Below are 24202 nucleotides of genomic sequence, written 5' to 3' on the forward strand. Positions count from 1 at the left end.
CTTCCCCAAGCCAAAATGAATGCACTGAATGAATATTCAAGGTCAGAGTTTGCACTGACTAAATACAGGGAATATGAACAAACTGCATGCCAGTGCACTCCAGAAGCTAATCACATCTAACATTACCTTAGGAAGATTTCTCCCAGTTAGCTAAGTTATTTGTTCTTGGCAAAATAATTCACTTGGTTTCCTATCTCCTTTCTCAAATGAGCTTAAGTTTCAGACACACTACCCTTGACACTTGACCTCCAAAATATGCTATGTAATCACCACCTCTGAGTAATATAAAAGCATAAATATCTTCAGCAATTATATTAGCTAAACAAACAAACATTACTTAAAATACTTCAGGCAATATCAAATATGTAGTATTCCAGTTCAGAATGTTCTGAAGTCCTGAAAAAGGGGTTAGCTCAGACAAAAATACTGTGTTTTCAGTTATATTTGACATGTGTAGTCACTGCAATGCTGACTGCAAAGTCAATTTATATTGGGCTCTGTATGTTGTCCCTTATCTTAAGTTCTGGTAAAATAAAATTGAAGTACTGGGACTTTCCTTCTTTCAGACTAAGTTCAAGTTTTCTGAAGTATGGGAAGGGCAGGAGCATTGTATATCAGCTGACTTCCTGGAATGACAGAAGTCTCCATCTTTAAACTCCTAACAAAAAAGTGGTCATTAGCTATAATTAATACCTCAGATGGTCTGCAAGCTGAAAAGCAGTTCCAAGTACTTGTAGGACAATAAAATGTTACTTCTCTATTCACATTTCACAGTAGATTAGGTACACTAAAACAAAATCTGTAATTGCAAAAGAGTCTAATAAGATATAGCTATAAATAATTTCTGCTCTGATTTTTATTTCAGGGACTTCAGTCAATTTAGCAAAGGAATCACAAGTGGCTTTTACACAAGCAAAACTCTCTATATATAGAGCATATGAGTTTGGTTTTTTCTCTTCTTAACAAAAACACTGAGTAATTTTCATGACTTCTGCACTTCTAAAAAAAGTCCACTGTCTTTTCAAGAAGGACTCTCTTCAGTCATCAGGTTTTAAAATTTAATCACAGTGTTGTGTGCTGGCAGCTTCTGATATAATCCTGATTTAGTTTGTTGATGAAAAAATTTAGATCACATAACTGGCAGCATTTGAGTTTAAGCTGGCAAAAGTTCTAAAAAACCAGGCTGTCAATCAAAAAAAACATATTACACAAGAATCTGACATCACACCAATGTCTAATAAAGCTTTGCAGTGACAGTTCATTTGATTAAAAATAGAGGTTTAAACTCATAAATTATGTAGCATTTAATTTGTTGATACCAGAAAACTCAGCCCACCCATCTAATGCCCATATAGTGTTATTGCAGTTATGCCAAAAGGGATCTGTGCCAACCAGATTGCTGGACACTACATTATGCATATTTTCAAAAGATAGCACCCAGTTTAGTCAAGAAGCATGAATAAAATATTTCATGAATAAAAATGAGGTGTAGCTGCAAAACTGGAATAATAATTTGTCTCTTAAGATTGTACCAGTAAAGAATAGGTACAACTACCATCTAGCTGTGCCAAAATTCAACATAAAGAAGGAAATACTTATTATAACAAGAGACTTAACTTGCTTTGAATATCTTCCATTACATAAATTTCTCTTTTCTTGTGCTGCCTCTAGCAATGTGAAATATTTACCCAAGCTGTATTCCCTTGACATTTTCCAGCAAGGCAGTTCAAATGCCACATCTAGCTGTTTTTACTGTGGGAAACACAGTTGCTGCACACTGTCTCATACTTGCCATTCGGGGTCAGCAGCAGCATTTGCAATCTACTGCAGAAAGTAACGGAAATCAAAATTTTAAAGCACAGCCAGTTTGTTACCTTATCATTTTTCTCAGGATAGAATGAAGTGCCTTGACTTCTTCTGAGTGACTAAAACTAGGCAGATGGCCTCCAAGTGCTTCACAGAACCTTTCTGCCTCTTCCCAGGTCCTGGTTCGCAGCACTCTTTCACTGTGGAAGAACTTCACAACAGCCAAACATCAGAGCAGAAAATGACACAAGTGACAGCGTTTTTAAAACATTCCTGGTACTACTCAAATGTGATCACCTGAGATTTAATAACCGGTATTTCCACAGGGAGAGAACGTCACTTTTTAATAATTTTTTTTCCAGTTTGTTTGACAACAGTCACACTCTGAAGTTTAGCTGACAAAATTTATTTCAAACTCAATATATTCCATATGACAGACTTTCTCTGTTTTTCTTTACCAGAAAGATTTTAGAAAACACCACCCAAGTCATTCCAAAACTGTAAGTCAAAGTGTAAGTTTTAAGGGATGCTGTTCTTTCAAATTTATCATGAACTGCAAAGCCTAATGTTCACTGAAACTGTGCTCGCTTGGGTGCTGCGGGTGAAGGAAGTTCTTTGGCACACCCTTTGCTACCTGTATGCATCAGAGTTGCAACTTTGGCTCATATCCCTCAGCTAACATTTCCACTTGATCCCCTTGGTTTCAGTCCAAGCCAATTCCCATCAGCTGGATCTCTCTGCACAGACATCCTGCATTTGGTCAACAACAGTTTTGGAGAATCTGCTAGGGCCAGCTGTCATGTCCATCAACTATGGGACAGGTATGCTGCACATCAGCTAGACCTACCCCTTCGGGATGCTTGCCCACACCCTTGTTATTCGAGCTGGGATTCCCCACTTTGCTACATGAGCTGTTTACAAGAGACAGTTCATTGCAGACACTGAGTCCAGAAATAATGAATAAACAACCCAATGAACAGTCTCAGTTTTAACTTCAGGCAATAACTTTCACTGTTAATAGGAGGGAAAAACCTGCATTTCTAAATACAAACTTGTTTAAGCCATTCCAGCTAACAGTTCAGCTGCTTATTTCCACTGTTCACTTCAAAAACAGTAAAATGCAATTGAGGCTGCACATTTTTTATATCCACACTCATACCAGAGAAAATCCCATCTCTCCTGTCTACACTGTTAAGAGTACAGAAAGGAAAAGAACAAGGGCAGGTGATGCAAAGTGCTTTCCTTCCCTATTCAGGTGTCTCCGCATGCAAGTTGGCAGCAGGGTATGATATGGGTACAGCACCCTCCAACAGCAACAGGCTCCTGAGACGGCAGCACAGGGCAAATGCTGTAGCATCAAAACCAATTCCCCCTCCTGGTGTAAAACACCTTTAAGATACACTTCAGAGCAGCTATGCGCCACATAATCACACACTTGCTCCAAGACAGTAACAAGCAATTAAAATCAAACAGGAATAACATTTTACCTTGTAGCAGGCAAGGCCTGATCCATTGTGCCACCCAGGGGGACAGGGATCAGTTGGCTTTGGGAGCACTTCTGGCTCCTTGGGCTGCCCAATATATTTTTTGCAGATCGAAAATGCTTTAGTGGTTTTACAGTCCTTAGTTTCCCACTTTCCAAGAGAATTTCCATTGGACATGGCCACACATCCTCCTGAAAACTCTAAGATAAAAGCCACGAAAAACACATTTAAAACCATTGGCTGGTTTTCCAAAAAAAACCTGACATATTTGTGATTTACTATTTTATTTCATGCCTGGAGTTCTGTGACATGGTACTCCATTGCTTGCTCAATCAAAAAAAATAGTATTTTTATGTATTTTTTTAATTTTCAAACTTACCTGGTTGCAAGGAATTCCAGTTAGAGTATGTCACAGCTTCAGTTTTTTCCCCATTCACTGTACCCCAGGAATATATTCCTGATTGGCTAATATCCTGCAAACCAGTCCAGAAATATTTTTCTTCAACTTTGGTGTGTTTTCTCATCAGACTGTTTATAAATTCTTGCTCAAATCTGAAAATTCACAGATTGAGCTGAGTCAATATTTGAAAGATATCTGAAACTACTGAGACAATTCGAAAAATAGGCGTATTACTACATGAGTCAGTTCAAGCAGTTGTCCAGGCAGTCCTGTATTCAACATGTGGTCTCTAGGCTGGGAATTCTCATGCTTCCAAGAAGGTTTCATGTTGTAAGTTTACCACAGTCACACCAAACACTAATTTTCACTAGTTCTCAGCAAAAGCAATTCTCTCCCTACTTTTTCTTTATGAACCATTAGTTAGCACACCAAGGTTTTAATCTCTGATCTTTTCCTCCAGGATTGTACTGTTAAACCTGCCTATAAGTTACAAATGTGCTTTACCTGTTCATCACTGTAAGATTGCACCGTGTTCCAAATGAAACTTCCGTTTTATCGATCCTGTAACAGTAGTTCCCGTGTCTCTCCCATCCCTGATTAGAGAACAAAAACCACATTTGTACAAAACAATCTAATTTAGGCATTACCTACAGGAGAAAATAAATCATTGCCAACATTGCTGACGCCACAAGCTGGCACATCATAAACAAGAAAGAAATGCAGTGTGTCGCAGCATGTCACATACAAGGTCCAGTATCATCAACTCTTCAGATTCACAGTTGTAAGAAATAATGCAGCCACAGGAATAAAATACACCACTGTTTTAGCTTGCCTGTGCAGAGTCTTCTGACCACTACGTACATTTACAGAGAGAAACACAAGGACAACAGCATAGTCCTATTCAAAACAATAGGAGTTTTCATGCTGTTCCACCAACGCCAGGATTCAAACAGAGGAATACTAAGAGGGCATTACTAGTGTTTCTTTACTTCTGAGAAAAAAAGGATGAACTTACAAAATTTCTCTATTATTCAAACACTTATCCCCATATTTACACTGAAATTTCAAGACACATTAACGTGTTAACTCTTTTCTAGCCTACCAATGCCATTGGTGTCTGAACAGCACTTAAAGCTGTAACTCTACATGCTAGAGGTCTCTGAAAAGACAGTGAAAAGTACCCCAAGGTTGTGCAGGAAGAAAGATACGGGATAAACATTTTTCCTGTTGCAAGTAATGTGCCACACAAGACTGAACCAAATAACTCTGAAGTAGCTAGTAATACCATCCTAAGCTTGTTCAAAAGACAAGAGACTTCTTTTTAAGCCTTATTTGTGCTGTAACATGTTATACCTTAAAAAAAAAAAGGCAAAACAACCAAACCCCTCCCACCTTTATTCAAGTCACAGAACAAAAATGAGAGCCTAGTGATGTGTAACAGAAACCTAATCTCTGTTAACAATCTTTGCATATCTTTATGTTGCAAAGTGCTTATCTTAAATTTTAAAACATATTTAAAGCATAAACCGCAGAACAAATGGTGTTATCAATAACATTTCTAATTTGTTTTTTCAAACAAATAAATAAAACACAACATCTCCTGGGTCCAGGTTCGTAATACTTTCATCAATAAACAGGTTGATAATACATCCAGAGCCTGCTTAGGAGAATCTGAAATTTAGCTCATGCTATACACATGTCCTTTCCCAGCTAAAACGTTTCACAGATTTTACTGAATGGACAAGAATGAAATGGAAGTAGAGGAAGTAAGTGCTTTTAGGCAGATTTTAGCTTTCTGAACCAAGTGACAGTAAAAGAAATGCAGGCTATTACCTCTTCCAGTGAACATCTTTCATCTGATTTTGTTTCATTCAGAATCTCTCCTTCTTTCTTGCAAACATATTTCAATTTTTCTTCACAGGATTTCACTCTCCACTGTCCCAACTATAAGAATGAAAGGAAAAAAATATTTTAAATTCTAACATCTTTCAATTTCCATGTTTGCAGGGGTTGAGTTTCCACAAGGGGAAAGCCAAAATGCCTCTACCATAAATATTTGGGCGAGATGTCCTGGGTTGTATGCATAGGTGCATGTTTGGAAGGGAGAGAGAAAGCTGGCACATGCGGAGATGGAAGGATTCTGGATCACATCCAAAAAGGAAAGAAAAGGCCAGGGTGGTGCCAACTCTCAGATCAGGAAGGGAATGGGTGCAGGAGGTCTGCTCAGATTGCTGTGGAAGCAGCTTAGACACAGCTCACAGGAGCTGAGCACATGAGATCCAATGGCTCGCCCCACTTTTCTGCTGAATCTGGATAGGATATAACCTGCTTCCCATTATCCTAGTGATCTCCTTCCCTCACCCAGTCCTTCCTTCCTCTACACTGTATAGCCTCAGTGTCTGTCCTCTCCTCTTACCAAGGTATCTCACTACCCATCCTCACACTGGGTGGCCCAAATTGGTCCTGAAGATGGCTGAACCCAGCTTTTCCTTTCAATAGTTTGCCCCACCCCCTTCCTAGCTCTCTACCAGAGACATGCAAGAATACATTAACCCAAAACACAGTGACAAGGACAACCGTCTGGCCAACAGTAGTGACAGTCTCAGAGCTGTGAGTCATTTCTTCCATTCTTTCCAGTACACAGCTAGCAAGTTTTGGTTAAATAATTTAAAGCAATTTGCTCGTAGAAAAATGATTACATGTATTTTAAAGATTATTCCAGAAATAAGATCAGTTATCTGCTTTATCCCCCTCCTTGGCTTTCACACACATCAATGTCACCTCTACTACGATGTAACACTGTGTTCCTACCTTGCCTGAATATGACACACAGTTAGGAGTGCTGTTAAAAGGAACTTTTGGTTCATTCTGATCCCAGTATGTAAAAACCACAGTCGAACGATCTGACCATTTGAACAAGGTTGGCACATCTTCATTCCTAAGACCCATCCACATTTCTTCTTCTGCATCTGCAATTTAAAATTAGGACAACACTGTAGTTTCAAAATGATATTCAAACTAATAGGAAAGGAATGTGACATCAGCAAAATTAATATTTTTATCACTATACTGTGCTGATTTTTTTTCTTACAGTGAAAAAGGGTATTTGAGACAAGCACAATGTATTATTATCTTGTTTCTTAACTTATATTCTTGATTGTGAGTTTCACAGAGAACATAACAAAAAGAAAAAAAAATTCCACAAACAGAAATAACAAACACATAAGCAAAATGAAGCTGAACCAAATTTAATTTTACGAGTGTAGACAAAGATGTAACACTGAAGAGAGCAGATAATATTTATTAGTTCAGTGCTCCAGTAGTCAAAATATTGACCCAATTATCTACTATTCTCTTTGAATGAGAAAATAAAACACAAAGTACTAAGAAACTAGAAGTAGGTTAGCCCAGTAAATAAATAAATAAATAAATAAATCAAACCAAAACAAGGGCTAACATAGAGGGCCTGGATCTGAACAGCAACATTCAGCACCAGTCTCAGTACACCTACAGAATGAACACCTACATTTAAAAGCAAGAGGTCATGACAAGCTTATACTAGAACATGGAAAGCAGTTTCTAATTTGTGGTGTGCAGCACTTAATGCTTGACCTTTACAACTATCTCAACTCACCATTATGAAGCTTTGTAACAACCAGTTCAACATCTGCTAATGAGTGTATGCTGATGAGGTTACTCTTATTTGCTTTGCACAACTCATCTGCCACGCTCCAAGGTGATGGGTTATTTATCAGCATGTAGCAAGAGCCATCATAGGGAAGCCAGCCCGAATCACAGCGAGTATCCAAGTGTCTCCAATCCTCTAATAATGAAGAGAAATGGAATTAGAGGCTTTTGTTTTACTTCGAGTAGTGCAAGGGGTTGGCTTTAAATCCAGCAGCACCTTGAAAACAGCCAGAATGCAGCAATCAGAATATGTTAGCATCTCTTCAGAGCTAATTTTTTAAGAAAGGGTCACAGTTTAGTCAAACAAATAGACTTCAAAGAGCAGCACTATGAGGACTCATATTTTGGGGCCATGAAGTAGGCAGAAGGAGAAAGAAGTTAGTGTGAGTGCAAGTAAAAAGCAAGAATGCATTACATTAAGCTTAAGCCATAATGTAAGCAAAAGGTTCAAAAGTAGTTGTAAGCAAGATTTCAAAAGCAACTAACGACAAATCAAGATAAGTCACTGCAGGACTGCAGCACACAACTCAACAAATACTTAGTTTTAAGTTTGTTTTTTTTTCTCAAGATATTCAAGAATTCAAATTGGTTTTAATGCATGTTGAAAAGGTATATACTAACAGCCTTTCTGGTTCAAAGCACACTATAAAACACTCCAATCACAGGAATTTTGTTTTTTAATTAATAATACACTATATAAACACTGGTAATACCTCCACATACCCCACTGAGGAGCAAGAGAACAGATAAGAATTATTATTGGCAACTAGTTTTCAGGGGATCATTTGGAAATTTGAACCAGTTTAGTCAAATTTAAATTGATTCCTACTTTTTCCTCAAAGGCACACACCTTTCCAGGGGGAGCTGGAGAGAACATGGCTTAGTCAGAGACACTCCATGACACTTTCCACCTCCACAACACTGCTTCTTCATCCCTCTTATGCCCTAGTCCTCCCCATTATCCAAGGACAATTACCTTCCAGTAAAAGTTTTTGCAGGAGATCTCTGCAAGCATGAGCCCTGGAAATTCAATAAGGCCAAAGCATGCATGGAAGAACAGGTCATAGATATGGGAAGGGTTGGACATCCAGGTGAAGGTAAATGTCCAAAAGCATGGAAGCAGTTCTATGTCACAGCTGGACACCATATCCTGAAAGTCTGTATATGTGTGTGCAGGTAAGGAGAAGGGAATAATTATCTCATAAGAGCTGTTATGGGTCCAGTAAAGGGTACACACTGGGAAAGCTACCACTTCTTACGCTCTGATTTCCAGTGCTGGGCCTGGTTTCAAAGGATAGTAAGGTTATTTAACTACTTCTATTTTAATTCAACAGAGTTTGATCCAAGACCCAGGTAAGTCCCACTTTATTTTAATACACACCAAGAGTGAGAGAAACAGGCTTAAAGCAAAGATGAAAAGGTTCAAGGTGCAACTGCCAGTTCCAGACTTCCAGCAACACAAGAAAGAAGGCAAAAGCCTTTGAGGAAAATGTGATGAAAAGGGCAGGACTGTGCTGCAAAATGCTTTCTGTGTGAACAAGAAAGCTGCAAAAAATAAAAACTGTTTGTGATGCATCATCTTGACACTGGAGAAACAGAGTTTGCTTCTGCTCTGCTAAGCAACCCAAAGCTGTTGAGAAAATGTTTTGGCAGAGTTGCCTAAGAAGGCTTGTGGAGGGAAAAAAAAGACTCCATAAGTGAACATTATACTCATATTAACATACAAAACTCAAAAATGCAAACTGTCCTACCTGGGAGGCTTGAAACTTCACTGAGCGACTTCTTGCAAGTATATGGAAGTTGAGTCCCACAATGGTAACTCTGCCACTGACCTGAAGCAGCATTCATCACCACACAACTAGTCCCATCCAGTGGGGACAAACTCTGCATATCTATAAAAACAGAGTAACACAAGTCATCAAACAGTATAGCAGAAAATGCTTCATTTTACTACTGCTTTTCAATACAAGAATAACACACTTTACAGCACCTTGTATTTGAAGAAAACTTGCATCAAATGAAAGCACTTGTCCTACCATAGGAACTGGTGGAAGTTTTTTCTAAGAAAGTTTCAGAATCAAGGAATCTGGACTTCTTTTCCAATGTTTAATCATAGAACCAGGAGGAATGTTCTATTTACAATACAACAAACACTTGGCCAAGCACTTTCCCAGACTAGAAATATCTCAGGGGAGAACTGTTTTTGCAGCCCTCAGTTTCCTTTGGCAGTTCCTTTGGCAGTCCCTTCCCACCCTCACTCCAAGCACAGCTCTGCACTTTCTTTCAATGCTAACCATAACCCTTACTTTTACAGAAATCTTAGGCAAGGCCCCAAATTAGAAATATCACAGAAAATATCTTCTTTTTTTGCAGTCCCCAGCTTTCCTTGAAGCTCCTTTCCTAAAAGAACTTTTTGGCTGTGACCTACACAGAGCACCCAAGCTCTCCCTGTACTAGTTATGGTAAAGTATTTTCACCAGAGCAGTAAATATTAGTATGTATGCTATGACTGCAAACTAAATTATGCCACTGTAGCTCAGGATAGTCTTGCCTCTAGCTCTGTATTACAGTCCTACAGTGTGATCACAGTTCCAGAAGAAGGTGCAGCCAGTAGTACAAGCAGCAAAGTTCTTAACCTTTCCAAAAGACAGACCACATTTGAAAAATCTCACAGAAATTACTTAGTAAAGCTTTCAAAGAAGTAACAGAAACCCCTTATCAACTTTTCACAGAATTCCTGTTGCAGTACTATTCTAGAAGGTAAAGGAAAAAAGAGAATTCCACTTAAAAAAGCTCAAATTCAGCTTGAGTAACAGAACAGTATTAGCTTCAGTATTCCTGATCATTATTTCTCCAGGATTCTCATATATATCCACGACATATTTGTGCAAATATTACAAATTCATTCTGAAAATTCCTAACAAACAAGAGTCTCACCAACACTACCAGGAACTTTGGAGTAATTAAAAAAGGTTTTTCAAAGGTTTAGGTTTTATACTCCTTTCATCTTCACCTTGAAACAAATTTAAGTAACCTTGAAGTTTAAAAACACAAGTTAAGCTTCTAAGTAATGTCAGTCCTTGTGCACACACCAACAATCATAATATTTGAGGAAAGTCAATGCCATTCTGTCAGTGGGAGGAGAAATTCAGCAGCTAGGAGAGCTGTGGATTCTTTACTAATATGGATTTTAAAGATACTATTTAAGTTTTACTTTTTTAGAGATTTATTAATCTAATCAGCCATAAATATAGAATGTGAATGGAAAGATTCACTGGCTAGGAGGAAAAGATGCTTCTGAAAATGGAATGAGAAGGGAAAAAAAACCCATAAAATACTAGTTACTGTTGTGAATATTGTTAATACCACCAGAAATATCAGTACCTGGATGCCAGTTGACAAAATTCAAAGGTTTGTGATCTGACCACTGCCAACCTCCAGAAACGTCCAGTTGATTTAAGCCAATCCAGAAGATCTCAGCAATGTCATCCTTGGCTAGAGATTTTTTTTTAAAGAAAACCATTAGTATAAAATATTCATCTTTTATTGGTCTCCTTGAAATTAAAAATGTGATCTGAAATGGTATGCATTTAAGGAAAGAAAGATTGCTACTACAATCAGACATGCAAACTTTCTTGAACTGATGAGAAATTCATCCACACAAGCCTTCCCTCCCAATGCCTTCAGATGTTTCTCATTTGGTTTTACAGTCCCAGAGGCACATGGATAATTCCTCCAGGCCAAGACTGAACATCAGTGAGGGCAATTTCATAACAAGTGAGTAACATGCTGCTAAAACACCAACTGTCACTCTGGCCTGTATTTGAGATTCTGGGGACATTCCTCATTACAAATATGAACAGCTAAGCGCTACAATGAAATCATACAGATAAATTTAAAAAACGCCATAAAGTGAGATCAACACCTTAGTTTTGCTACATAAATGAAAACCAAAACATTTTAAGTACAATCAAGTTTTAACCCAGAATTTTAGGATAGAAATTAAAATGCTGCCTCCACTTCATGTTAATTTATCAAGATTTCCTGATATTTGTATGTGAATAATTACACCTACCTTGTATGTAACTTAATTCAGATGCATCTTGGATGCTAAGTAAATCTCCTCCTTGCCTTTGACATGAAATATAAGCTTCCTTCCAAGAAAGAGCAGACTGTGTATTAAACTGGTAGCAATTTTTAGACCCTGGATCCTGTTCCCAGATATCATGACAGCCATCCTCTGTTTAAAGGAAGCAGAAGGTACTTGTAACCGCAACTGTATGGAAACATTATGAACGTTTCAAAAGAAAAACTTTTGAATATTGAAGATCTATTGACTTTTATATCAGTCATCAAAAATACTGCAGAGTAAGTCAATGCTGCAATAGAAAAGCTTTTAACCAGCTTAACAGCAACACGCTACACCGAGGTGGAGCCGCACATATGTGAGGTGACAGAACACTTTTAGGATGTCTATTTAGAAATCCAACATGCCTGGTTGTAAGCAGATTCCCCATTTTCCATCACGAGCGTAGTCTTCAGATGTGGCACACCATTTCCCACCCCCATGGGTTCCATCCTGAACGCAGTCATGATGCCACGTCTTATTATACAGAAAGGGGAACTCACAGGGTTTTCCATATGAGTTGCCATCTTTGGTATAAACCTCTGCAGGAAAAAAAAAAAGAACAAAAGAAGTAAATACACAAGATGCCCAGGGATGGAAAGGGCAGCAAAATGCTTCTGTTTGTACAGACACAGTTAACTTAAAACCATGCAAATCACACTTGTGATCTTAAAATACCGTATCTTGTTGTTACAGATAATATACAGCAATGCCAGAACTGAAACAAATTATACAAAAATATTTTTCTGTACTTTTTCTTCTGAGAAACAGCAAAAACTTGTTTCCCCCAACCTGGTAAGTTAGGGATAAATTCACTGTCCTATTGAAATCTGGGTGGTTTGCACAGAGTCCTTCAGAACAAGGCTCTAGGAATCAACACACACAGGAGGGGGAAAACATTTCAAATTGGAGCCTACTGGGCTCTTTAGACTGGCCACTTTGAACAATTCAAATACAAAGAAAATTCTGCCTTTAAATATGGTAAACCAAGCTTTCACCACTTCTTCCAGCAAGCATGAGATTTCCAATGAGACTGGCTTCCATGGCAAGTGGACAGACTATCACACCAAAGCGAATGGATTGCTCCTGACAGTCCAGCAGGCTGCGAGCTAGCAGCGTGCTCTGGACTTGACTGTACAGCTACCAGCAAAGCAAATAAACTCTGCAAACAGCAAAATTCCTATGATGGTGAAGAGGACAGTGTCAGTTCTGATAGAAGGTGTATGATATTTCATAATTAAATATGTTTGCGCTCAAATACGGTGGGAGGGATTTAAACCTGCAAAGAAAGACACTCGATAACACAACTTCTGCAGTCGTGCATGGTTATTTTTATTAAAGACCACTGAAGTTTCAAATTCAATATCAGTATCTCTCCACAGCAAAACATTCTATTGCTTTACTGATCAGTCTTTTCACATGATTAACTTGTCAGCACAGACATACTCAAAAAGCCCTTAACAAATAAAAAATCTCCAAACCCCTGTAAAAACTTACTTACCATAGTAAAGGTATTGACATATATCACTGGAGGAATTGCTGCTTCTCCACTGGTCTGTTGCATTTATGCTTGCAGTCACATAGGTATTCTTGACAGTCACTTTGTACTGAGATGCACCAACGATGGAAGCATCAGCACATCGCCACCACAACATTAATTCTGAGTTACAATCAACCATTTTCAGTCGAGACACTGATTTTGTGAATATATCAAGTCCCAGGCACTGCTTGGACCCCAAGTGAAAGAGGCGATTCTGGGATACCCATTTCCATAAAGCTTCACTTGTCTCCCTGCAGTCATCTATCACTATCCGCGAGTTTTTAACTTGTATGCACTTGTTCTCTTTGTCATGGCGAATGGTAAAAGCATCATTGCCTGTGTAAGAACAAAAAAAAATATCCACATACGGCTATGATTCAGCATCATTTACACAGGAAGGTCATTTTTAAAAGAGTAATTGCATTCTGAGAGATGCTACCAGAAAAGTACAGCAACTGCTGTTCGTACATAAAACTACCTCTTTCGTATAAGCCACATTCAGTACATTTTAATATTCAGTGAGTACCCTTTACTTCCAGGGAAAAAGAGCTCTTTCAAAGTCTTTATAAGAAGAGAGACAAAATGAGACTTCTAAGTCCAATTCTATTGATGAGAATTCTTCCTTTTTATTTAACATATACTGATTGGATCAACCCCTGATAATTTTGCAAGCTTACTAGGTAAAGTATCTAGTCTTCATGGCTATCTACAAGTTACACACTACAGATACCATAAAATGTAACTAATAATAATCTTCACTTAGTAAGCACTTATGTTTTTTTTAACTGCTATCATGTATGATACACAGCATGACAGGTTTACGTGTGAACCAGTTTGTGGGTGCAACTGCAGTATTACTACAATAACTCGCACTGCTTTGGGGAAAGGGTTTTAGAAAGAGGATACCACCAAAGATGACAAAGATTATCCCACCAGAGATTAGGAGTATCAATTAAAAAATTATATAAGCACCCTAGTTTCATTTTTAGTTGTGACAAGTTTCATTTTCAGTTGTGATGCAGTATGTCTTAAAAAAGAAAAAAAAAGCACAGTATACAACTTAAAAAATATATGGATCACCCTACTCTTACAAGCTAACACATCTGCCAGTACAACAACACTTCTGACAAGCGGCAGTAGGTTTAAGCTAACCACGAAAAAAACGACCTAAAGCTATTTCTGTGCCACCATAAAGATGGCTTCACAGCATAAAACTTTCACTGACCAGGCTCATATGGACCTTGGCTGTCCCAGACCCACAAAGCTATTTCTCTGCTGCTTAAATAAGGAATCTGCTGAGTAGTGTTTTGTATTTAATAGCAATGCACTGTCAATCACATTCCTACTGCATTTTTCTATTATGAGTTAATAACAGGTTTGGCTGAACAGCAAGGAAAATATTCAGTGATGTTATGCAGTGAATTTTACCACTACTTCCCAGTATACTCATGAATTTTTCCCTGTGTAAGTGCCAAATAGTATCTAAATAGTACTGAGCTGGTGGCACTGCAAAGAAGAACCTCTAAGTCAGCCACCTACTGCAGCGACTATTTCTAAATAGCACCTTTCAACCAACTGTCCCTGTCAGCCTTTTAACTAAGACATTTTAACAAACAAACCCACTTTTGTGGTACCTTTCACGGCTGTGCTTTTCCGGCACTATATCTGCTTTTTGCTTTTTATTCTCCCCTCATGACTTTTTTCCTTTTTTCGATTTCTTGTGAGAAGAGGCTGAAAACATGTTACATCTTCTTTCACTTCTTCCCCCACAACCCTCATGCTGATGTCAAGTAGAAAACCACTTTTTAAAACCTTCACAGAAAAACTGCTGGTGCTGTCTCATCAGATCTCTCTGTACAGCAATTTCTTAATACCCAATTAGTCCAGTTCAACACTCCCGGACATGAAGTTTTACTTGACGTCTTCAGCTAAAAACCTTACCCGGTTACTAACATAGGATATAAAAAATACGTCAGCTGCAACTAGTTAGTGAACTGAGCTCAACTTGCTTCCCAGTAGCTCTCACCAAGCCGTGGCTTTGGCTCACAAGAATTTGCTCAACGTGAACTTTTCCACCTGCTTTCGGACAAGGGGAAGCCTCCTTCCTGCCTCTCCCTGCGCACAAAGTAGGGGGTAACGGGGACGGCGGGACGCCCTACCGGGGACCCGCCCGGGTCGGGGTTATTCCTCTCCCCGAGGTGTCCGGCCAAAGGCCTCGGCCCGGCCCGGGGCGGCCCCGGCCCCGCGGGCACCTTCGGGAACGTGGCAGCCGAGGCCGGCGGGGCAGCACCGGCTTTCGCGCCGCCCCGGGCGAAGCGCACGGACCGTGAGGGAAATTCGGGGTTTTGCCTGCCTTTTTCTCTGTTCCTACTAAGTTTCCCAGGTTGTTTCCACGCAGTCGGACTTTGCCGCCCGGCGGAGCGGCCGAAACGGAAGGCCCGTCCCAGCGCCTCCTCAGCCGCTCCGCCGCCGGCCGGGGCGGAGAAGGTCCCGCCGCGCCCCGCCGCGCCCCCGCGCACCGCCTCCCCCTCGCACGGCGGGCACCCGGCTTACCTGCGGGGCTCCCTCTGGCCGCGCAGCAGAGCAGGAGCAGGGCGAGGCCGCGGAAGGGCAGGCAGAGCCCCACCGACCGCGCCATGGTCCCCCCGCGGCGCGCAGGCTGCGCGGAGCGGCCGCGCTGCCGGGCTCGCTCTGCCCGGCTCGCTCTGCCCGAGCGGCGCGCCCGCCGCCGGCCCCGGCCCCGGCCCCGCCAGCGCCGCCCCATTGGCCACCCTGCCGCGCGTCACTTGTTGCCAGGAGAAAAGCGGCCCCGAGGTTGGGGCGAGGCGGGGCCCGGCCCCGGCGGGAGCGGGGCTGCGGGTGAGGGAGTGAAAGGCAGGGGAGGGAAAGGGGAGCCGCAAGTGAAAACATGGGGGTAAAGGTGAATTGCGGAGAAGGAAAAAAAAAAAAAAAGGAGGAAGAAAGAAAGACAGAGGAAAGAAAGCCAGACAGCCAGAAAGACAGCCAGAAAGAAACAGAAAAGCAGACAATTGTCATGCGTTAAAACTAAAAAAAAGAAACCACCAAAAAAAGAAAACCTTTTTAGAAGTTCAGTCGGGGAAAAGAAAAGGTAAAGTGTAAGTGCTAGAAGTGAAGAAAAGAAAAAAAGTGAAGAGAATAATCCAAAATTAACAAATACGCTGAAGTAAAGCATCTAAAATTGTACAAATAAGACATTTTTATAGCATCACACTGTGATCCTCAACCCCCTCTGGCCGTGGGGCCATGAGCTGTCAGGCCTGGTGTGATGACCATGATGCCATCCCCAGGGCAGGAGCTGCTGAATTTCCACAGGGAAATTTTAGCAGCTAAACTTGCAACTTTCTGACCTGTCCCTGCCAGGGGAGATGGGAGGAAGGGATGAGACTGTGAGTAGTTGAAATAACTGTCACAAAATTTTGGTGCTTGCTACAGGAAATTACAGAAACCAAAAGCAAAAACACAAAGATGTCAAGAACCAGTTGGCCGGAAGGAGGAAAAGAGAACAAAGGGAAACTGATAGAAACTATGTAAAATAAAATATCTATATTATAGCTGCATGCTGAGTGATTTGGTGCTGACTTGAAATGGCTGTATAGCTCGAGCTCCAGCTGTTTAAAAAAGCATTCACAAAGTCACAAGAAATAAACATTTCTTGCTAGGAAGATCTATTTTGATTAGACTTGGAGGAGCAATTGTTCAGGGAAAGAAATACTAGGTTTTCATAAAGATGGGAAATGCAATGTGCAGTCTATTTTATATGTTTTCAGATGTGCCCATCATGTAAGAATCTGGACATCTGGGGACACACGATTTGAGGGTATTCCAGACTGGGGATTGAATAGAAAGACAGTAAAGAAAACGGGCCACTTGCAAGTTAGCAAATGGAAGTTGCTCCCACTGGAAACCACAGAGCAACACCTGGCTGCCAAGGCAGGAGGTATTTGGAAAATTGGAAATCAAGTTCAGGAGATTTTCCTGCATAGATGCAGGAAAATCAAAGCTGTGCTACCAGAAATAGTTCATTTTTTATAAGAACAAAGCTTTAAAGTCTCCATATAGAGAGTGTGAGGCAGAAATTTCCCACTGGTGAGCTCATACAAAAGCAAGCTATTGAAACTAAAATTAAATACATGGTGGGATGATGTGTCTCTTTTTTAAATAAAGCATCATAACAAGAAGCAGGTGTGAAACCTGCATTGCCATGAACTTTTCCAAATGCATGTTATTATCAATGTAATAACTGACTGTCCCAGTTTGGGTATGGTGAGTAGCAGAGTTTAACTTTTAAACTACTAGCGTGCAGGGCATATTTACTGAACATACACCAGGAACTGTGAAATTAACAGCATCCTACTTACCAAACACATGTCAGCAAATATGTGTGTCAATAGAGGGGAGGTTCTCTTAAGTTATCATAACATATGTAACATGTTCTCTGATATGCGCTTTCAATTTGAGGTCCTTTTTTGTTTATTGGTTTATAAAATACCATGCTTGATAATACACAATCCTGACTCAAAAAGTAAATAATACCCAAGGATAGGAAAAATTGCTGTTTGTATTGGTGCCTCTTAGTTTCAGTTTTGTGTGCATGCACATGTACTTAAATTCTGTCAAACATTAATGTGAGAGGACATACACAATGTACAGCCCTGGTGAGCCCACCAACCAATCCAAATTTTGGAAAGAACATACAGGAAAAAATGAAATTCGGTGTATGTCAAGCCCATGGAATTCCAGCCCATGGAATTCTAATACAATTTTCTGTTATTGAAAAAGTGGCTTTTTACTAAAGCTTATCAAAATTATAACAATGCCAAGGCCTACTTCTTAAAAGATTTATCCTAGCTTTATCAATGAGCTTCTGAATTTAATGTGAGCTTCACAGCAGCATTACTCACAGCATAATTGGTGAGCAATTTCTGTATTGCAAGTCACAAACATGATCATGTCCTCATGAATACTTACAGCTCACTTCAAAGCAGAGCTGACCAAATTTCAACTATGCCTGCAGAGATAACAAAATACAGAATTTCAGATATGAGAGAGACCCAACCACAGAACTGCCAGTAATGTACAGCAGCCTTTTGCTTCCAAGCAGACTACTTTGCCTTTCCAGTCAAAAAGCTTTTTGAGTTGCCAACATCATGACTAAGAGCCTTGTATTTCTAGCAGGAGTCTTTGTTGCTTATCAACAGAAAAATTCTTTACCTTTATGCCCATATGTTTATAACAATAGCATTACCTGCAGAAAGTGTCAACACTTGTCTATCCATAAATCTCCACCCCATCTCTCTTCTGCTCACCACATGAAATAGGTACTTTGCATAAGCGACCTTCCTCCTTCTTTTACAATCAACACATAGTAATCCAGTTTTACTGGCTAAGTTGAGTGCATCTATATGTGCCAGTGAGCACAAAGGGAATGCTGGAAAAGCAACAAGTTGTTACCTCCAGCATCTTCCAAGAGCGGGAAGAGATTCTGGAGATGGCAACTTCTGCTTTTCTCTGCTTCCCCCAGCAGTGACTTTGAAACTGGGACATCTGAACAGCGAACACTAATTATCTATTACTTTTTTCACCTTGCAACATTAGTGCTTACGATACCTAAGTCCTTACAGGAAAAAAAACAACAAACCAAACTCAACAGCAAAATGACAGCTTACAAGAGTTACAGGAGCAGAGTTATTTCCTGAGGCAGAGGACTCTCTCCAAGAAAGTGATGATGCCCACAAAGCAGCCAGCAGACAAAGATTTCAGCTACCTGCTGCTAAGTTTAATATTAGAACACAACTCTGGTTTCAGTAAAGTGCCCACTAATCATCTAAAATATCAGCCCTGGACATGTTTAAACAGAGTTTAATGGAAAAGAAAACTGGACAATTGCAACTTTTACCATAAGCACAGCTAAAAGCCCAAGGATTATTTTTTGAGAGATACACAAGTTTACTCTGATTGAGTTATTCCATGCATAATCATGGAAAAAGGCACTAAAATTCAAAGAGGAGGTGAAAAGCATCCAGCAACTGATTTGGATAGAAGCCGTATCCAGAGAGGTCTTTAAGCAGTAATTTCAGCTTAGTTTTGCATTAACTCCACCTGTACAATCTTTTCTTCATGGACATTTAAATTTATTTGCTGGCTTGCCTTTTTAACAAATGTTGAGGACTTACTAAATTTTCAACACTAAATAATGTTTTGGTTTTAGTAAAAAGGGAACACAAAGAAAAATGTTTTTTCTCTGTTGTTGCTCAAGATTTCCTCTTTCAGTGGCAGCGGCTTAACTTTTTAGCACATTATGAAACTGTTGTATTGCACAGTAAACTTAAGATCACATGCTCTCTCAGCTGAGTTTTTATGTATTTCTTACATCTCTTCTACAATATCTATACGAATCTTTGGCATGAGTTCCAAGGTTTTGAGGGTTTTATTGCATTTGAAGCTTTTATTATTGCTAGGGACCCTTACATTTGACTCTTTTTAAGTGTCACCATTCATAATAAATAGGCTAGATGTTATTACAGCATTATAGCTAGATGTTATATAGATGTTATTATTTGAGAGACTGTTCTGTTTCTTCCACTGCCCAAAACATGGTAGGTAACTTTCAGAAATAATAAAATTACCTTTATTCTAATACCAACCTCCTTTTTTACTCAAATGGGACAGTGGCAACTTCTGTAACGCTGCCTCCGGTTCTGCCCTGATGCATATTCAAACTTAGATTAGACAAGGCCCACTGAAATACTAGAAACAGGCTTCAGAAATAAGACAAAGAAAGGAGTGTGGGCACATCCACATTGTATCTTTACTGATAGTGGGGAATGTCTTTCTCTGGATGTTGGTTTGGCTTTGACTCCTGCTGGGATCTCTGTGTGTTCCTGGAACAACGACAAAATAATATAAGCAGTACTTCAACATTGAGAGAACCACTTAAAATTTAAAGTGGTAAACGATACTCTTTTGTAGCACTTTAAAAAGGGGTCTCTGACACCTGTACTGTGCAATTTTAAAAGAAATTGTGCCTCAGTTTAGTTGCTCTACTGGCAGAGTTTATATGATCAATCTCCTCAAAAGCTGTTTTCTGTTGTCACTGTACCAGTGTGGGATTTTTACTCAAATTATGATTGGGAGCTGGAAACTCGGATGATATTTTGTACCACATTACATTTGTTGCAAAAAACATGCTTTGAAGGAATGTTTTAAAAGAAAATCAGTTATAACTTGGTAAATGTTTTTTAAGCAAATACAAAATAATTCAGAAGGAAGACCTTCTAATTTTAAATTAAAAAGCTTTTCTTAACTTTTTGAGACATATGAAGCAGAACAATTCCCTAAAAGTGCTGGGGAAGAGCCCATAGTTTTGTGTCTCACATTTTTTGGAGCTAAAATTCATCCAAGTCAAATGGCACTCTCCAAAATGCCCCCACTACCTTATGTTTGACCAAAAAGGGCAAACTTTCAATATGTACATGAGAGGATGGTTTAAAGAACGAAAATCCAGATTGATCTGAACTTGGAAGCACTTTTGAGATAAAAAGAGCCTGTATGGGAAGTGTGGACTCACTAAGGGCTAAGCTGATGGCATTTAAAGGTTGCGATTGATTAAGGTATACACTGGAAAGCAGCAGGTGTGGGGAACACACAGTTCAATATGCCATCAGCAAAGGCTTAGAAATTGTGTCTTTCTGAGTGCAGGAGAGGCCAGAGAGAGGAATGGAAAATAAGGAAAATGCCTTTCCAATGGGAGATGAAGGAGGGAACAAACACTGGAACAACACATACTTCTAATACAAATGCTAAAAATCCAATGAATAAGTGGAGGGAAATCAAGTGTCTAGTCTTACATAAAGACATGCTACACACGTGCAGGACATAGCAGAACCAGAATATAAAATATACAGGAAAGGTAAGAGTCACCTCTGGTGCTGATGAGGTAATGAAATTTATTACTGAGATCTTGTAATTAAATTAACAAAATAGGAACCCAGCAGGTGACACAGAATGCCAGTGGACTAAAATGTCAGCTTTAAGCAAATGTAGTCCTGATTCTGCAGACTGCCTGCCTGACCAGAAGGCCAGAGAGGGTATGCTGAGAGAGATCAAATGGGCAAAGAGGGTGGGAAATACAGTCAACACTGTACTTCAGGTAATGCCCCCTTGTCTGGACACTGCAGCATTTTTGTGTAATGCAGACTACATTAGACTCCATCAATACTGCTTCACAGAGCAGTAGGACAGGGAAGCCACAGAAGAGATGCAGCCCCTTGTCTGGTCCTTATTTATGTGCAAGATCTTGACCTACATCTTCAGCTCATGGTTTCTGTTCCTGTGTTTACATTAAAAATTCCCACAGGCTTGACAAAGGCCATGCATCACAGCAGTTGCACCCAGTTTCAAACGGAACAGAGATAGCAATGAGAAAGCTTGTGAAGAGGAAACAAAAAAGAGCTGCTAGGAACAGCAAATTCTTAAAGGTAGAGCTGAACTTCCTGAAGGATGCACAGCACAGCATCAGTGTATGCCATCTACTAAAGTCTTCAGAACTTGCAACAGAAAGTGGGCACCAGTAGTCTCATCACAGGGTAGATTATTAGAAATAAAAGATTTAAGTCTTATCCAAATGCAAAAACACAGAAAGGATCATAAACCAACATGTTAAAGAAAAACAGAGGTAAAGAACAATAAAAAAGTCTGAGCAGCAACTAGCAAAAGGAATCCAAGCTAATATTAAATCTTTCCTTAGACACATCAAGACCAAGAAGCGCACTGGAGTCTAACAGATCGATGACAATGCAGAGTAAAAAAAGAGGAGAGGCCAAAACATTTCCAGGGAAGCTAAATGATGTATTTGCATGTGTTCACTGGAATAAGCAGATGATCCCCATACTTGAACCTTTCTTTTTGAGAGTCAGCAGAGACTTTTCCTCAAAGAGTGCTAACCGGGAAAGGCTATAATCCAAGGCAGGCAGAGTAAAAAATCCTCAGGCATCTGAGCTTTCTAAGGGAGAGCTGAACACTGAGAAAGAGCAAATCTACTCATGGGCCTACCTTTCTCTTCATACTTTCTATGTGATTGGAGTCTGGAGGGTGGCAATGTGACACCAATCTCTAAAAAAAATTCCAGGGCGGGAAAGAGGCAATAGTATGAACAATAATAAAGGCTGGCAAGCCTAATATCTGTGCCAGGCAAAGCAGTAGAAACTGCAATAAAGGATAGAATTTGTCTGCACCTGGATAAATATGATATATTTGGATAGTGCCAACGCATCTTCTCTAAATGTAGTATTTACCATCTAGGCACCTAGAGAGGTTTTTGATGAGGTCAGCAAGCACACAGATGAGTGATCTGGCTGATATGCTCCACCAGTTGTTTTTTAATCCGGATGAAAGCTCTTACTGGGTGAACAAATCAGCAGGCACTCCTCACTGGAACTTGCTATTTGGATTTTTCTATTGATGTGAGGGGGCTTTGTTGTATTTGTACCTTACTCATCATTTCTGTGAGTGAGATTGAAATAGCTTTTGTTATTACCCACAGCTTACATGAACAAGAACTACCTGTCTGTGACTCAACACTCACACAACTTGAGATAAAGTTTGTGGGTGGACAGTGCATATAAATGAGTTTATAGAACTTCTCTCTGTGCTTGACACCACAGGTAAATTAGGGAGAGACTATGAGAGTATTGCTATCAGCTTTTCATCACTGCTGGTGAGCTGGTTTCATGTGCTTGACACAGAATACACGAGGAGGGATGTGAAAGACGAAGATAGCACAGAGCAGCACAGACCCCTTATGACTCAGATCTGCAGTGCTCTGCATGCACACTAACCATTAATAAGCTTCTCGGCAAAACTTCTGAGTAGATTTTAAGCTATAAAGGCTTCATGATTTGGTCACTTCAGAGATCACCTCTGCGTGTGACATACTTCTATTGTGGAGATCATTAGTCACGTCCAAGCTGAACCTGTTCCTGTTTTGAAAAATCAAAGCCCACTCTCTTTCTTTTGTTGAGGCTCTCAAGGACTAAGTCTGCTCTTTATGGTAGCTTATGGAAGACATATTTAACAATGCTGCATGAGCATCTTTAGTTATATTTTTAAATGTCAAAAAAAAAAAGGTAGTAACACTGTAAAACCAGTAAAATACCTAAACAGTACTATTATCACTCTTTGATTTGTATATGTCTTAATTATCAATGTATCTAAATAAATCACAAAATTCTTAAAAAAAATGAACAGGAGGTTGTAGTAATGAAGTGCGTGTAGAGTTGTAGTTAGCTATCTATTTAATTGATGCTTACTTATATAGTCCTATTACTTTAAGGAGTGCATCTACATTTTTTGAGGCAATAATATGCCCACAGTACTAAACCATCAATTTTTATATATATTCTATTAAACAGCAGCACTTCATTCTATGAAGTCTGTAAGTTTCTTAAGAAATAACCTGGGCTGGATCTATCATGGGCAGTATTTAAATTCCCCCCACAGGAACCTGTGGACCATAATTTTAGTCCCATCAGCATGTGAAAACTTTGGAAACATTAGAAAACTCTTTATAAACAGTGAACCTGGAAGAAATATTCAGATGCTGTTGAACTGAAGCAACTAAGTCAAAGAATCACAGGATCTGTAGAGATCGCTTAGTGCACCACACCCTCTTGCTTAGAGCAGAGTCAACTAGAGCAGATTGCCCAGGGCTGATCGATGTTGCATTTTGAGTATCACCACAGATGGGGACTCCTCAACCTCTCTGGACAATCTGTTCCAGTGTTTGATAGACACCAAATTAAAAAAAACCCACCTTTTTCTTCTGTTTAAAAAAAAATTTCCTGTAGGTCAGTTTGTGCCTATTGCCTCTTGTTCCTTCCCTGAATGCTACTGAGTAGAGTCTAGTTTCGTCTTCTTTACTCTCCCCAACTTTAGATATTTAGATCCACTGATAAGATCTCCCTGAGCCTTCTCTCCTCTAGCTCCCAGCCACTCCTCACATGACAAACACTCCAGTCCCATAATCCTCTTTGTGACTTTTTGCTGGATTCAGTCCAGTAAAACCATATCTTTCCTGCACTGGGAACTCCATAACTAGATCCAGCACTCCAAATGTGTCTTAATGCTGAGTAGAGGAAAAT

General features: G+C 39.7%; 1 protein-coding gene across 2 annotated transcripts in view; it reads right to left on the bottom strand.

The window, feature by feature from the left end:
* Positions 1 to 24202, bottom strand: part of LOC127471244 (secretory phospholipase A2 receptor-like) — a 104339-nt gene that overhangs the window by 28147 nt on the left and 51990 nt on the right. For both annotated transcript variants that reach the window (XM_051787991.1, XM_051787990.1), the window contains 12 exons: positions 13005 to 13379; positions 11872 to 12045; positions 11453 to 11617; positions 10762 to 10872; positions 9129 to 9269; positions 7325 to 7513; positions 6502 to 6659; positions 5524 to 5634; positions 4195 to 4283; positions 3670 to 3842; positions 3294 to 3490; positions 1875 to 2017 (listed from right to left, as the gene is read on the bottom strand). In XM_051787991.1, the coding sequence (XP_051643951.1) occupies positions 1875 to 2017; positions 3294 to 3490; positions 3670 to 3842; positions 4195 to 4283; positions 5524 to 5634; positions 6502 to 6659; positions 7325 to 7513; positions 9129 to 9269; positions 10762 to 10872; positions 11453 to 11617; positions 11872 to 12045; positions 13005 to 13379 (2026 nt within the window). The remainder of the gene's footprint in view (positions 1 to 1874; positions 2018 to 3293; positions 3491 to 3669; positions 3843 to 4194; positions 4284 to 5523; positions 5635 to 6501; positions 6660 to 7324; positions 7514 to 9128; positions 9270 to 10761; positions 10873 to 11452; positions 11618 to 11871; positions 12046 to 13004; positions 13380 to 24202) is intronic.

The sequence above is a fragment of the Manacus candei genome, unplaced genomic scaffold (assembly GCF_025592945.1).
Source record: "Manacus candei isolate 608988 ecotype Guabito, Panama unplaced genomic scaffold, ASM2559294v1 h1tg000023l, whole genome shotgun sequence".
NCBI lineage: Eukaryota > Metazoa > Chordata > Aves > Passeriformes > Pipridae > Manacus > Manacus candei.